At 53.0% G+C, this 16,086-nt stretch overlaps 1 protein-coding gene across 1 annotated transcript in view; it reads left to right on the forward strand.

Annotated features, from left to right (window-relative positions):
* Positions 1-11,510: 11,510 nt before the first annotated feature.
* The window catches only part of LOC118828397 (cilia- and flagella-associated protein 46-like), a 40,886-nt gene continuing 36,310 nt past the window's right edge, over positions 11,511-16,086 (forward strand). Inside the window, exons 1-6 of the mRNA XM_036734972.1 lie at positions 11,511-11,631; positions 11,988-12,111; positions 12,745-12,872; positions 14,367-14,503; positions 15,238-15,371; positions 15,520-15,679. Of these exons, the coding sequence (XP_036590867.1) occupies positions 11,511-11,631; positions 11,988-12,111; positions 12,745-12,872; positions 14,367-14,503; positions 15,238-15,371; positions 15,520-15,679 (804 nt within the window). The remainder of the gene's footprint in view (positions 11,632-11,987; positions 12,112-12,744; positions 12,873-14,366; positions 14,504-15,237; positions 15,372-15,519; positions 15,680-16,086) is intronic.

Consider the following 16,086-nt stretch of genomic DNA (forward strand, 5'->3'; position numbering starts at 1 on the left):
AAACAGGCTTCCCTTGATACGCAGTGTGAGCCTTTGAGACGAGCACCACTAACTCCTAGGCTGGCACTTTTCCCAGTGTGCTGTGTGTGTGCACATGGATGGATTGGCCCAAGTGAGGAGGGGGAGAGAGGAGAAGTGGGGTGAGGGCACTGGAGAGGGCTAAGAAATGGGAGCCAGAGAAGTGGGAGGTGGTGGGGTGAGGTGGTGTAGGGTTTGGGGCAACAAGAATAGAAGAGAAGGCTTGGGTCCATGAAGCTTTGATATTCATAACTAGGTCATGATGTCCAGATGCCTCGCATAGCCAGATTCCTTAGTGTTTCCAGTATTCCCCCCTCCTCAGTGCAATGAAACATGACCAACCCACCAGGCATTTAAATATGGGATTTCTTCCCAGAACCACACATGGGGCATCTGGGGCATCTCATCCCTCTCATAGATGATATGACCTTAATACCCAGAGACACCCACATTTCTCATACCAGTGATTGGAAAGTAACTCAGGAAATGAGCCCAGTAGTTGACAAGGCTCTTCAGAGACCTGCGTGGGCAAGGAGACAATTGGGAAAGAAAATGAAACATCCAGGAACTTCTTAGACTGTCTCAAGTAGACCGTCAGAGCTCATTGCGTTTCTGCTCCCTTGGACAACTCTCAGCATTGGGCTCCCTGGCAGCCCCCCATGCTCTGCCCAAGCTGGGCTGCCACTGACATCCTTCTGATCCCCAGGATCCCGGGAGAATGATTGAGGTGGAATGCCTGGAGTATGAACTGGAAATCCTAAAGATTGACAGCAAGGTCAAGGCATATACGCGTGGTGCTGTTGAGGTAAGCCTGCACCCCTGCACCCTGAGAGCAGGGGCCCAGTCATGGAGCACACAGTGCACAGGTCAGAGGATGGTAGGAGAGGAAGGTGCCTCCCCTATCCCTCTATGGGGAAACTGAGGCCTAAGGGAAGAGGGGCTCACTCCTACAGGGAGGTCCTCCAGTGAATCCACTGCCTGGGGCCAGGATGAGGCAGAGAATGAATCAGGCACAGCCCCAGGGGCTCACTCCCCTAAGAAAGAAATGAAGAGAAGGGAGAGAGCAAATAAGTGGGGAGCAAGGTTGTGATCTCCTCCAGCTGTTAGGCTGCGCTCCCCCTCCCCACCCCTGTTACACTGTGCTCCCCACCCCCATCTTTTAGGCTGTGCTCCCCTATTACACTGTGCTCCCCACCCTCAGCTGTTAGGCTGCATTCCCCCTTCCCACCACCTTATGCTGTGCTCCCTACCCCACATCTGTTAGGCTGTGCTCTTCCATTACACTGTGCTCTTCAGCCCCATTACACTGGGCTCCCCACCCCAGTTACACTGTGCTCCCCACCCCCAACTGTTAGGCTGTGCTCCCTTTTACCTCCAATTACACTGTGCCACACACACACACACACACACACACTCACACACACACACACTTATATACAAATATACACAGCTGTTAGGCTGTGCTACCCCACCCCACCTCCCCATCCCAGTTGTTACATTAGTTTAGAGAAAGTCCAAAGGAGAGTGAGCAGGAAGGACCTGGAGAGTCGTCCAGAGAAGGAAAGCTGATGGAACTAGGGGTGCTTAGCTTGGAGTAGAGAAGACAGGACAATGGGCTAAGTCAGGGGTGGGGAACCTGCAGTCTCCAGGCCACAGGTGGCCCTCTAGGCCCTTGGACCAAGTCCAGGTTTTACAGAATGAATCCTTTTATGAAGTGGTTTGTTCTGGGAAGTTTGGATTCAGTCCAAGGGCCCCACTTGAGGCCCTAGATCCATGACCTCACCTGACCTCAGGCCCTTTCCCTGGCCAGCCTTGCCTCCTGAGCCAGCAGAGCCTTCTTGAATCTGTGGATGACCCCATGCCAGGCTGAGGTCCTCACTGAAGGCAATGCCTTGTGTTTGGCCTATGTGTACTCTATGGGGCATCAGCCCTTAGCAGAGGATTTAGGGTCATTTTCATCATTGGAGTCTCAGCACCAAGTGTCAGCACCTGCATCCAGTGGGTATTAATAAATGTTTGCTGGATGGAACTGGAAGCTATGCATAGCCTTCTTGGATCCAAGAAATATTTTAGCCACTGCCCTTGTGAAGAGCGATGCCTGGAGGTGTCCCATGGGGGCTGGTGAGGCAGGGGCCATGCTGGTCATCACCCATTGGCCTTTCCATTGATTGGACCAACAGTTACTGCATCCATGTGGGATACAGCTCTTGCCCTCCCTGGCTTTGTGCTGACAAGCCTAGGTCATTGTGCAAGTTCCTCCCCACTTTGTTTTTTGCCCCAAGGCTAGTGATTCTGAGCCATCCAGGGCTGGGGGGAGGGGGAAAGGGGTAGTGTTAGAGCCCTATGTCCTTACGACCAGAAATGCATTTGGGAGGCCAAGGAGACAACGTTCCCATCTGGGATTCATATCCTCTGGGAAAAGCCAGGTTACTGCAATCCTGGCCCAGAAACCCCCTTTCACATCCACACCCACATGGATCAGAGAACTCTAGGGGCTGATAGAGAAGAGGGAGGGTTGGTGGAGGAGAGTCCCCACAGGGAACACAGAATAAAAACCAGCACATGAGTGTCAGCAACTGGAAGCTGAGGGGATGGAGAGAGAGACAGAGAGAGAGAAACAGAGAGAGACAGAGAGACTTCGACTATAAAGCCTTAACTATGCAGGACCTGGTGCGAAGTGCAGGGGTGACAGATACAAGCAAATGAGGCAGTCCCAAGAAGCTGGCAAGGAGACCCATAAAGAAGGGGAGGAGGAGAAAGGATCCCATGATGGGGCATGGAGAGGAGATCACACTGAGCACAAGGAAGGTATACAGGGCTGGATAAAGCCAAAGCTCCCCTCTCCAAGGAATGAGTGTGAGGAAAGTCTGACATGAGAAAGTTTATAGGTCAGAGCCAGGATGGCGGCAGGAGCCGAATCCTCCTGGGCTGTGAGACCAGCCCCTCACATCATGAAGAGAACTCTGCTCAGGAGCCTCGAGTCTGGCGCCTGCCTCGGGCCCTGGCAATGCCCTTTAGCTTGGAGCTGCCTCCGTTTCTTCATCTGCTCTAACCTCAGTAACTCATTTGGGGAGCCAGTGCTTAGGGAGTCTTTAAGAAAGGGGCAAACTAAAAATGTGGAGGGCTCTAGAGAGGGCAAGGTAGTTGGAGAGGCGGGGATACTCGGGCAGAAGCTGCCCCTTGAGGACGGGCCTCAACCTGAGCTCCATGAACATTTAAAAAGTTTTATATTGAGTTTGGTAAGTGCATTTCAGCGCACACTCCCCAACAGGACTCTCACCTGGCCGTCTTTTCTTGGTTGGTGCAGATCCAGCTGAACGTGATAAAGCGGCTGAACTCGGCCTTGGTCCGGGCCAGCCGCCTGAAGGACCCTAATGTGATCCAGGTGGTGTGCGCCACCCAGTGGAACCTGTGCCTGCCTCTGCTACAGCCTAACCTGCGCGGTCACCTGCTCAAGCCCTTGATCCAGGTGGCAGAGAGCCTGGAGAAGATCGACAGGTGAGCGCGCGCTCCGACTGCTTTACAGTGGCTGCGAGAACCTTCCCACCATGGTCCACTTCCCTTCCTGGGCCCGTGAGGGGCTGTGCCAGTCTCCCGCAGAGGGGCCTTGGAACAGCCCCGCTCCAGGGTGTGTCCATCAGTGCCCCGGTTGATTACAGGGGCTGGATGGTTCCTCCTGTGCTCAGGAACATTCCTTTCTCCAGCCCGAAGGCAGCAGGATTTTCTGATGCCCAGACCTTGATAAGATGGCAGCATTGACCAGAAGGGATGCCATGCGTACAGCACCCTAGTAGGCTGCCAGGGACTAGAGATGCCGCCTTGTAGAGATCACTGATGCAGTGAGGCTGACTGTGACCCTTCCACCTTCTCCACTTGTGGGATTCTCATCCCTCTCCCCACATCGGTCCCGTACAGCCCATGGATCAGGGGCCTAGGGGTAGGTCCTGGGAGTTTACACAGTTTCATACAACCCTCCCACCTTGCCTTTTCCAGTTTTCCATCAGTGATGCCCCTCAAATGCCTCGTGCTCCAGTTACTTTCAGAAATGCCAGTGCACGTGGATGCCACTGTGTGTCTCCACTGACTGGTGCTGCTCACAGTGCGCATTCTTGGGAGACTGTGCTGTACTAATATGCACAGCCACCCGGCGTCCCTGCAAGGAGACCCCAGTTAAAGATGTGGGCTTGTGGACCTAAGTTTGTGGGGTTTTTAAAATAAATTTTACTGAGCTTTTGTTTTTACATCACCTACACTTCCCAGTGTATGGGCCCCCCACCACCTCCCAGAAAGCCACTTCTTATAACCATGTATGAAAAAATGAAAAAAAAAAGACCAAAAAATTTTTTGTAAGACTAACCAATGTATCCCAAAGCCTGACATTATAGATAGCGTGCCACACCTCTGTGAAGGAGCTTGGTGAAGTGTGTCGGCATAGCTCCTCTTTGGGACCATGGCTGGTGCTTGTTAAAAGCATTCCATGAGTTTTCACAAGCCGTCCAGCTTGCTCTCTTCCCAGGAGTCAATTCTAAGTCCTGTGGTTAACCAGCACGGTCCGAACTGGATTGTTTGTACCCATGGGTGAACTTTCCAGGGTCACTCATAAGGGCATCTGCATCAGAGGACTTTCTCTTCCTCTTAGCTGTGCCTAGATGGGCTGTTTCTAGGTGTCTCCTGGGGAAACCCTGGGGCATTCTGGGGCTCAGTGAAGATGGGGCAGTGCCAGCTCCAAATGAATACCTAGTGCATCTCACCCTCTCTAGCAAGGGTTCTTAACCGGGGGTCTACCATGGAGAGATGAACTTGGATGGGGAAGATGGGCATTTATCTCCACTCACCTCTAACTGAAACTGAGGGTTCATTCAGTTATTGCAAAGCATTCTTCTTGAGGGGAAGGGAGGGTCCATCAGCTCCCCAAGACTTAGAGTCGGAAGCCTATGGAGGAGGCTGAGGATGTCTGTCCAGAACATAAGATGGAGAAGCCTGCTCCCAAGGGGCACGCTCTGCAGGACTTTCTCTGGTCCGGCATCTCTCTCACGGAGCTGGTACAGGGTTAGCACGTGCATGGGAGACACCTGGTGGTGGAGAGCTGCAATGCAGTTGCAGGTGGGGAGGAACCAGCCTGAGCACCTGTGTTGCTCATTGTCACAAAAACCTCCTACGGATTAGAGTGGAAGCAGTGTGTCTGTAGTGGCTGAGCTCTCTGGGTCTGTTCTTGGGGCTTGACTTTCTCCATCCTTTGGGCCCCTGCCTGAGCTCCTTGGCAGAGACTCCCCAGCCCCCAACCCCAGTGCTTCCAAGGTACCCAGTTAGGGCTTGCCTAGGTGTTCACCCTCCTTTGCTTGATCCACACTCCCAACCCCAGTGTTTCCAAGTTACCCGGTTAGCACTGGCCTAGGTGTTCACCCCCCTTAACCTGATCCACAGCCCCCCAGCCCCTAGCCCCAGTGCTTCCAAGTTACCTAGTTAGGGCTGGCCTAGGTGTTCACCCTCCTTTGCTTGATCCACACTCCCAGACCCCCCCCCCCTTATCTGATCCAGGCACTTTCTCCCCAGAGGCCCACACCTGAGTAAGAGCCCAGCGTGTCACACTCCATCTAAAGAGGTGCCGGCCTATATCGCCCAACTCTAGGCCTCACTTGGTAACTCTAATAATCATAATGACAACACCAGCAACACATTAAGGCTTGTGAAGCGCTCAATCTCATTTAATCCTTCAAGCAGGAAGGTGCTGCTATTGTCCCCATCTTACAGAAAAGGAAACTGAGGCAGACTGGTATAAAGTGGCCTACCTGGCCAGGGTCCCACAAGTAGTCAGTGGCTCTCTCTGCTGCCAGGCCCAGAGCTCTGCCCACTGAACCACCAGCTGCCCTCCCTGCATCCTCAGGTGCTTCAGACACAGCCCTGTTTTCCCACCTCAGAGCCTTTGCCCCTGGAAGAATGCATTCCCTCTGCATCGTCCCATCGGGGATCCCTTGGTTCTGTCCAGACTCCCTCTTTGGGAGCCTCCCTGCCCCAGGCTGCTGCCTCCCTCCCCCCTCCACCCCCTGTATCTTCTATCCCTTGTGCTCCTGGCTCTAAAGGCAGACCGGCAGCTGCTTGAGGGCATTTTGTCCCCAGCTGTTGGCACAGGGCCTGGCACCTATGGAGTGGTCACTTAGTGCCTAGAGAGGATTTGTTGATTATTCAAATATGATTGAGCACATTGCCTTTTGGGGAAGTCATTGGTGCCCACCATGTCCAGATCCTCTCATTGCTTTATGGCACACGTATGTTCATACATGCACATTGTATGAATACTGTTGTGCAATGTGGCATTGTGCCTGTGAGCACACATGCATGTGTGAGGGAACATGTGGGTACTGCGTGAGCATGTGTGTGCATATAAATGTATTGTGAACTGTACTGTGGGTATTGTGCGAGTGTTTGCACACACTGTGGAATGTATGTCTGTGAGTGTGCATGCATGTACATCGTGCAAATTGTGAGTGTGTCTTGGATTGTATATAAGTGTGTTGTGTGCATGCTCGTGTGGATTGTGTACATGTGTATGTGTGTGTGTCTGAGCATGTGTTTATACATACATGTATGTGTGCGCATGTGGCCTCTCTCATTCTCCTTCCCAGACTGCACTGCGTAATGCTGCATCACAGAACCACCACGGGGGGGGGGGGGGGGAAGGGGCCCAGAGGCTGCCTCAGGTCACCTGGGGCAGGCCAGGGAGGCTGCTTCAGGCTGCTGGGCTTCACTCTGTCCACCTACATGAGGGTCTTTTGGTCCAACTTCTCAGAAACCCTCGATGGCTATTTTGCACTCTAAACACTGAGCGACACTTTCATTTCAGAATGTTCTTAATTTGCTGCCAAAGCTCAGTCAGGGGGTACAGTGGGTGGAGCGCCGGGTCTAGAGTCAGAAAGACCAGAATTCAAATCCACTTACTAGCAGTGTGACCCTGGGCAAGTCACTTAATCCTGTCTGCCTCCATTTATTCATCTGTAAAATGGGCATAACTCTAATTCTCACAGGATTGTTGTGAGGATCAGATGAGATAATTACTGCAGTGAGCGCTATATAAACGTTAGCCATTAGCTCCAGCATCGTCTCTGCCATGAAGCTTTAGCCAATCCCCTCAGCTGCTGGTGTCTCCTCCCCAGAGTTTGTACAACTTTGGTATAAACGTGTGTGTGTGTGTGTGTGTGTGTGTGTGTGTGTGTGTGCTGTTTCTCCCTATGGAGTGGAGGAAGCGCTCCCATTTTCATCCCTGTGCCCCTAGGGCTGAGCTTCCTTTGCCAGGCACTGTACTCAGCACCAGGGATGCCCTCAGGGAGCTACAGTCTGATGGGGAAGACAATACACGAAAGGGGGAGCCAGACAAAGGTAAATAGGGCATGATCAGTGAGGGCTGAGAAGAGAAAGTCTCTGTACAAAATGGCGGTCCCAGGAGGACAGAAGGCAGTGGGCTTTGGGGAAGGTGCCAGGCACTGGGGGAAGGCCAGGGCAAGGTCAGGAGCAAAGCCATCTCTGAGCTTCTTTGGAGACAGACCAGACTAGACAAACGCCCCATTCCCTTTCCCAGCTTGATGACTGTGATGCGCTGCCAAGTTCACATTGAAATATCCCACATTGAGGAGGACGAGGACAGGCTGGAGATAGCCATGGAGCACCTCCAGAAGGCGATGCATCTAGATTACCTGGGGGAATACCAAGAACATCTCAAAATGTCCTACAACCGCCTCCATCTGCGTGCCATGTTGTACCAGGTACCCAAGCGCATGGAAGACAAGGCCATCATGGCTATTGAACAGGTATGGGGCACAAGGGGGAGGGAGCAGGGCTGGGCAAGGCACGGCACCAAATCCCACCCGTGACCCGGACTGTCTTTGGGATCATGACCAAGCTGGCTAACCTCTCTGAAGCTCGGTTCTCTCATTGGTAAAATGGCGCTAATACTAGGCAGCCGGATGGCCTACGACACAGGTGAAATACCGTGAGACAAACACCGTGAAGACCGTCAAGTGCCAGGGAGCGAGCTATTGTGGTGTCTCTAAAAATTCGTGCGAGCGAGCATTGAAGGGACATTCATTCATTCATTCATTCCCTGCCCTTCTATTTACCATCTGCAATGGACAAGGCAGTTTCCAAGGTTTCCCGCAAATGCCTATGCTGGACACTGTGCTAGGTGGTAGTTCTACGCATGACTTGATGGGATGGTACCCAGTTCACCCCAAGAGGGAGGGCCATCATGTTGGATGACAGCACCAGGACACCAGAGAAGATCTGGACAAAATATGGAGTAGGGCCTCCTTGGATTCCCAAAACACTTTCCCATGAGTACACGGGATAGGGCAAGCAAGCTGGACAGAGATGAGGTCTGGCCATTTTAGTAGATAGAGACTTCAATGCAAGTCAATTATGCACTAGCCGGTCAGTAAGCATTTATTAAGCACCTACTATGTGTTACAGGCCTTGTGCTGAGCACTGAGGACCAAAAGAGCCACCCCAGTTCCTGCCCTCAGGAAGCTTCCATTCTAATGAGGCAGACTGGGTGTATATGCGTAGAATATGCACACAGAATAGATGGAAGGCTGACTTGGTAGTTGTGGAGTCTAGGAAGCTGGGGAGGGGGTGAGGAGGAAGGGGCAGCTGATGAAGAGGCGCAGATGGAAGATAGAAAATTGTGTGTGAGGGAAGAGGGAGAGAGCAGCAGCAACATGTAGGAAAACACAATCAAAAATGCGCAAAGGGCCTGGCCTCGAAGAGAGTGTATGTACAAGGTCGGGTGGTGAGTCACCTTCAAGAGGAAGGGCTTTTAGGAAACCACTTTGCAATTGGCACTGAAGATGTGGGGCGGGGTAAAGCTTGAGGCACACAGAGCCACTACAGGCAATTACTGCTGCCCAGGTGTGAGGGGATGGGGCGCGCATTTAGGGTTAAGGTTGCGCAAATTGGGGCAGTGGGAAAGTCAGAGAAACGGATACGCACACACGTATGTGTGTATCTATGTATACACACATACATCTATATATACATATATATGAGAGAGATTGTAGTGAAAGAAATTCTGATATTTAGCATTTGGTTGGTTACAGGGGTGGTAAGAGAAATTGAGTCAAGGATGATGCCCAGATTTTAAGCCTGGGTACCTGGGAGGATGGCCGTACTCTCAATAGGAAGGAGGAAGTTGGGAAAAGAGGAGAGGGTTCCCCCCCAGGAAGAGAATGATTTCTAGCTTGGACATGAGCGTGAGATGCTTCCAGGATGTCCAATTTGTGATCTAGAGATGGGAGCTAAGGCTTGGAGATCTAGCTCTGAGAGTCATCTGTCTAGAGATGCTCATTCACCCCTCTCCCCGCCCCACCCAAAAAACCAAATTAAATATTTTTGTTACTGTTCAGCCATTTCTACAGGGTCTCTTCATGCCCCATTGGGGTTTTCTTGGCAGAGATACTGGAGTGGTTTACCTTTTCCTTCTCCAGCTCATTTTACTGATGAGGAAACTGAGGCAAACAGAGTTACACAGCTAGTTTGAACTCAGGAAGATGAGTCTTCCTGACTCCAGGCCTGGCGCTTTATCCACTGTGCCACCTAGCTGCCCCAAATCAATAGCAGTTCACATGAATAAAAAGGAATATGTATTCAGCAGTCAGTTGAATCAGTAAATGAAAAAGCATTTATTAAGAGGTGCTAGATGCTAAGCCCTCCGCTAAATGCTGGGGATACAAACAGAAAGTGCAGATGTAGGAGGAGTGGTCAGAGAGGGAGGAGGAGAGAGGATCCAGGGGATAGGGGTGATGAGCAGCTGCAGAGGGCTCAATGATGCAGACTGAGGTGTTGAGGCCGTTGGACCAGGCACTGAGCCATTTGAGTGTAATAGCTCATGTCATCATATGCTAAAGCCATGAAACACTAAGCTGTAAAAGCTGCAAAAGACCTGTTTACTAATGTAGATCCTTAAAAAAAAGCAAAGGAAAAAAAGCCAGTGAACACTCCAGCCTCTAGATTTAAAAGAATGGGTAAACAGCGTAGACTGTTGTACAGTTGGGCTTCCATCCTTACTGGGGGTTATAAGCACGGTTATTTTTGAGCTAAAACAACTGCTGTCCCGTTTGCCAAAGGTGTTTGCTCACTGAGGATACAGATTGTATTGGAACACAGAAGGGACACAGCAAGGCCGCTTGGTGCACACTCCCAGCTGCTTTGCCACAGTTCCCTTTCTGCCCATGCATTTGGGTGCACTTGGCCCTCAGGCTAAAAAGCAGGAACTTCTGTGGGCGCAAGCTGTGAGCAGATCTGTCTTCTCACTCTGCCTCTTCCTCTGTGCCTGCCCTCAGCATCGGCACCATCCACTCCATGTCTGTCCCAACTCCTGGAAAGTGCAAGGTCTGGGGAAAATCCAAAGCAGTTTCTTTTCTAGAAAATATCCATGGTTCTGCTTTAAATGTGAGGTGGCTGTAAGCCTGTGGCTAGTGAGGATTCCCTCACTGCCTGAAGAGATTGTGCCCTCCCCCCAGGCTAGAAATGAGCTCTGGAAGCCTAGCATCACTCACTGATCATTCAAGTGGGCTGGGAGCACAGAGATCCCCCAGGCCAATTCACGTATTCTACAGATGAAGCCTCGACAAGCCCAGGGCCTGGTCCTGGTCCCCAGCGCATCAGAGTCAAAAGAGGGGAGGGCTAGGGCCCACGCTTGGCAGCCTGGGCCCAGGACTCCTCCTGGTGATTCCTTTGTCTCTTCCCATCCTCTGCAGAAGGACAACGAATGGGAACCATTAATGGCCTTTGCTGCCCTCATACGCATCGCCTCTTGTTTATCACAGGCAAAAAAAGCAAAACCCAAAGACAGCGTGAGGAAGAAACGGGCCCTGCTGGTCAACGTGGGCCTCGCGTTGGCACCAGACGCTTTTCAAATTGTTCTGGACGGCGAGAATGAGGCCAAAGGTATCTAACGGCACCTTAGTGCTCTGACCACTGACCTCTCCGGAGGCACCTCCAGTCCTCCCCCATGTCCTCAGTCCTTTGTGATTAGTGATGTTTGTTATTCTTCGCGGGCTCTTAGAGGAGATTGTCACCCATTTCGAACATGAAGAAACTGAGAGACAAAAGAGACAAGGAGAGGAGAAAGAAGAGAGAAAAGAGAGAGGAGAGATAGAGTGAAAGAGGAGAAGGAGGGGGAGAGAGAGAGAGAGAGAGACAGACAGACAGACAGACAGAGACAGAGAGACAGAGAGAGAGAGAATGTGGAAGAGAGAGAGAGAGAGAGAGAGAGAGAGAGAGAGAGAGAGAGAGATGAGAGACAGAGAGAGAGACAGAGAGACAGAGAGACAGAGATGAGAGACAGAGACTGAGAGACCATGAGAGAGGAGACAGAGACAGGGAGAGGAGAGACACAGAGACAGATGAGAGACAGAGACAGGCAATGAGAGACGAGAAGGAGGGGGAAGGGGGAGAGGAGGGAGGGAGAGAGTACTTCCAAAATATTCCCTCCCATCTCCTTTATGGGTTGTCCTACTCTGGGGGACCCTGGAGCCACAGGTCAGGTGGTCCCACCCTTTAAAGTGCCATCACGTGCCTCATCTAACTCCCCTGGCCATAGGAACCCCGAGAATTGGTACCGTGGTGAGTGGCTTAGAAGCGCTGACTCCAGGGCAGGCTCCCAGGGAGCCCAGAGGGTCAAGAGGGACTTGCCCTGCAGGGGGATGGCCCCCTTCCCCACATCTGTGCCTTCTGGCTGGGCATCCACTTTAGCCGACGTAATGGGCTTGGCATTTTCTGCTCTCCTTGGCCCTGCTACCCTTTTCCCCCAAACAGGGCATGAAGGGGAGGAGACGGGGCCTCCGGCCGCTCCCAAACGGCTGCGGCTGCACTAAGTCCTGGGCTGGCCGGTGAGGCTGAAGCTGCAGAGGCCGCCCTCGGGAGGAGAGGCCCCATCCTCAGCAGCCTCTCAGGGTCTTGGGTTCTCTCCCCATTCTCAGTGTCGGCGGGTAAAAGCAGGAGACAAATCAGCTTCCTCTGTGCCAAGGCCCGCCATCACACGTCGAGCATAGACAAGGCCGATGGCCATCTTAAGCGGCTGAAGCAAGACAACCGGGAGGAGAGGTGAGCCCCTCCCCCCGGGGGGGACTTCAGGAAGAAGATGGGGGGGGGGCATGCCCAGCCCGTAGCTCCCAGTGGGCAGCCTCTTTTTCTCAAGGTCAAGGTCGCGCAGGGTCTGTCGGTCTGGGCGTCTCCAGTCACCGGGGCAGCTGCGTTCCAGCTTCTGCACCTGTGGCCCACCTGCAGCCACCCAAGGGCTGCGGAGGATGCCCCAGGAAGGAGCCTTGAATTCGTTTGGGGGAAAAGTTCCCATCCAGGCTCTGGCACTGCCGTATAACCTCGTGACCTTGGCCAAATGCAATCCTCTGCCGAGCCTCAGTCTCCTTGTCTCGGACTCAAGGGCGCTGGGCTGCAAAGCGCTTTTCAGACATCATCTCCGTGGCTGTACACCACTGCTTCCGATGAGGAAACTGAGGGCGGCGGCGGTGCCGAGAGTGCCCGAGGCTGGAGATTAGAGGCTTCGACAGATGAGGGCAGTCCAGGGTCCGCTAGCCAGGTCACCTTTAGAGGGGCTCAGCGTCTCCCCCGAGAGCGCAGGAGAGAGCAGGGCGGGGCCACCATCCCTGAGGGGTGGGGGGAGGCGGCTCCCGCTCAGCCCCCAAAGGCCTTTCCCTCGTTTGGGCTCTTGGGGGACAGGATCTACATTTGGGCCGATTTAGCCAAGGTGGCCCGGCAGCAAGGGGTGTGGGACGTGTGCCGGACGGCCTGCCGGTTCTGCCTCCTCTATGATGTGATGGCCAAGAAGATGTCCAGGACCCGGAAAGGTGAGCCAGGGTCTTGGTCCTGCCTCCCCACCCTTACCCCTCACACGAAGTACGAACCCCCTCACAATGTGCACAGCTCCACAATGTGCATCCACATGTACACACACTTGCACACCCCTTCACACTGATGCACACACACACTCACACGTTTGTGCACAATACCCTCACACATGCACCCACACCCCCATGCACTCATTCTCTCACATATAATCCTTCACACACATGTTCATACCACCCCCTCACACTTGCACCATATGCTTCATATCTGCACACACACACATACAAACCCTCACACCTGCACACACACCCCTCACCTACACATACCCTCACATCTGCATACATACAGACCTTCACACCTGTAACACAGACTCCCTCACACCTGCACACACACACCTTCCAATCCCTCCCACACACTCCCACCTGCACAAATATCTTCACACTTGCATACACACACCACCATACCTGCACACACACCCTTCACACCTACACATATCCTCATACCTGTATACATACTGACTGCCATCCCTGTAACACAGACCCAGTCACACCTGCACACACACCCTCCCACACACTCCCAGCTGCACACATATCCTCACACACACTCACACCTGTGCACACACACGTACACACACCCCTTACACCTGCACACAGATCCTCCCACCCCTCCCACACACTCCCATCTACAAACACATCCTGAACTTCCATGCACACACACACACACACACACACACACACACACACACACACACACGCTTGCACACAGTCATCTGCAGCCCCTTGCTCCCCTCCACTGATCAGAGGCAGCTCCATTGCAAAGGCAAGCTGAGATGGTGAGGAATCGAGAGGGCATTCAGGACAGGACATAGGACCCTCTTAGGCTCTGAGGCTGGAGCATGTGAGGCAGGTTCAGGAAAGAAACAGGGAAACAAGCCTTTCTTTTGTTAAGCACCTATTGTATGTGTAGGCACTGTGCTATATGCTTTACAATGATTACTTTATTGGATCCTCACTCCTCCCCTTTTTACAGTTGGGGAAAAGAAGGCAAACAGAAGTTAAGTGACTTGTACAGGGTCACTCAGCTCACAAGTGTCTGAGGCTGGATTTGAACTCGGCTCTTCCCGGTTCTAAGCCCTGCCATTGTGGCCAGGGCAGCCCTAGGTGGAGGCAGGTTTCATCTGGTTGGGACAGAAAACAAGCTTGGGGCCAGATTGTGGAGGGCTACATCAGTTTCTACAACTGGGACTTTGACCAGGATAATGGTACCCAGAGTGCTTTGTGGCGTCTGTAGGGCAGCCATGATCACCCCCATTGTAGGGATGAGAACATTGAGGCTCAGATCTGAGCCCAAACCTCGGAGCTTTCCTGGGTGGCCCTGAGGATACAACGAGGGAGGGTTGGGGCAGGTCTCTTGTTCCCACAACCCTGGAGCTGGACTGTGTGTACACTCTAGATGAGGACCTGAGCATGGTGAATGTGAACCATCAATTGTTTTAGGAGTAGGGAGAAAGAAGAAGGGAGGACCCGAGGTCATCCTGGACGTCCTGAGCTCTTCGGAGCTGATGCTGAGCACCAAAATCATGACGGTGGACATCCAGCGCACCTTTGCCAAAGTGGGCTTCATCAACGCCGAGGTCAGTCACAACCCCCTGCATGGGTCGGAGGTCCTGAGGCTGACCCTCGGACAATGACGAGAGTGCCGCCCACAGTGCAGACCATGCTTGAGACTCACTGGAACGTCACTTGCACCTGTGCTCTCTCACCCCATCACAAGTGCTCACATGTACTTGTATGCACACTCACACACATGCTCACAGGCACTCGTGCTCATACACTCACACTCACTTTTATACATGCTCACACAGGCACTCACACTTACAGTCACTTTTACACACACACACTCCTCACTTTTACACATGCTCACACTCAAGGCACTCTCACACACAACATATACACACACTCATACACACTTTTACACACACTTTGTCACTCTCACATTCTCTCTCTCTCTCTCTCTCTCTCTCTCACACACACACACACACACACACACACACACACACACACACCCCTCCCACCATACCAGGAAAGTTCCAGGGTAGTCAGTTATAGCCCAGCATCCTTACAACCTGGAGGGGCAGGGGGGTGGTGATGATTTCTCCATCTCCTAGACCCCGGTGTGCAGAATCTCCATGGCCCCTCCATGTAATGGGCCACCTAGGCCCACAGGCCCTCCTGCTCAGGGGAATGGGGGTATGTGGCCACCTTTAGGGTCCAGCGGTGATGCCGGTTCTTCAGCCCCTTGAGCTTATAGATGCATCACTCCTGAGTCTGGCCTCACTCACTGACCCTCCTGTGTTAACACTCATAGGCCATCATCCACTTTCTTCAGTCAGAGGGCATCGCGCTGAATGACCGACCTGTCCCGCCAGAAAGCTCAGTCCAACACCACACTGGCAACATCGCGGTTCCCCCAGAGGAAGATGCTGAATGGCTCACTTACAGGTCTCCCCACCCACCCCCAGCCCCTTGGGCTCATTCTCCCCAAGGCCAGCCTTCATTCTGACCTTGATGGGTTCATGGCCAGAGCAGACACTCAGAAGGAGGTGTGTGCAGGAGCCTGATAGGGGCTTCACCATCACTCCCACCACAGGCAGAGGGGCAGAGACCCCTCAGAACCTTGGCTTCTCCTCTGGCTCCCAGGCACACCCTGGGTGAGCCAGCTGACTGACAGCTTGCCATTAAGAGACCCTTCTGCCTCCTTCCTGCTCCTGCTACAGCTGATGAGTCAGTGCCAAGAGCAGCTGACCAGGGTAGCTTCCTCCCACCTAGAGCACCATCTTCTATGGCCCCTAGATCACAATTGTTGGCATTGGGACAAGGAACTCCCAGGCAAGGGAATTCCCTCCTCCAGTGCAGATCTCAATGAAGAATCTTGGGGGTTGGAAGACCTGAATCCCAGCCTTCCTGACTTGGAGGCCTGCTCTCTACCCCCTTGGCCACACTACGCCTCTGCCCCAGTCTCTGTTTCTGGAAGCCCAGGGACATGTCCTTGGTGTGCCCTTGATACTCCAAGGTGTGCAGAGATCTGATCCCCACCTTCCCTGCCAGCCTGTGGCTGTGGGTTCCTCCTGCTCCCCTAGTTGGTTTTGTGGTTATCTCAGCCTCAGATGCCCAGATGACTGTTGGGCTCTCCCAGCCCTGACACATAGTCACAGTC

Source organism: Trichosurus vulpecula, chromosome 8, assembly GCF_011100635.1.
Source record: "Trichosurus vulpecula isolate mTriVul1 chromosome 8, mTriVul1.pri, whole genome shotgun sequence".
Classification (NCBI taxonomy): domain Eukaryota; kingdom Metazoa; phylum Chordata; class Mammalia; order Diprotodontia; family Phalangeridae; genus Trichosurus; species Trichosurus vulpecula.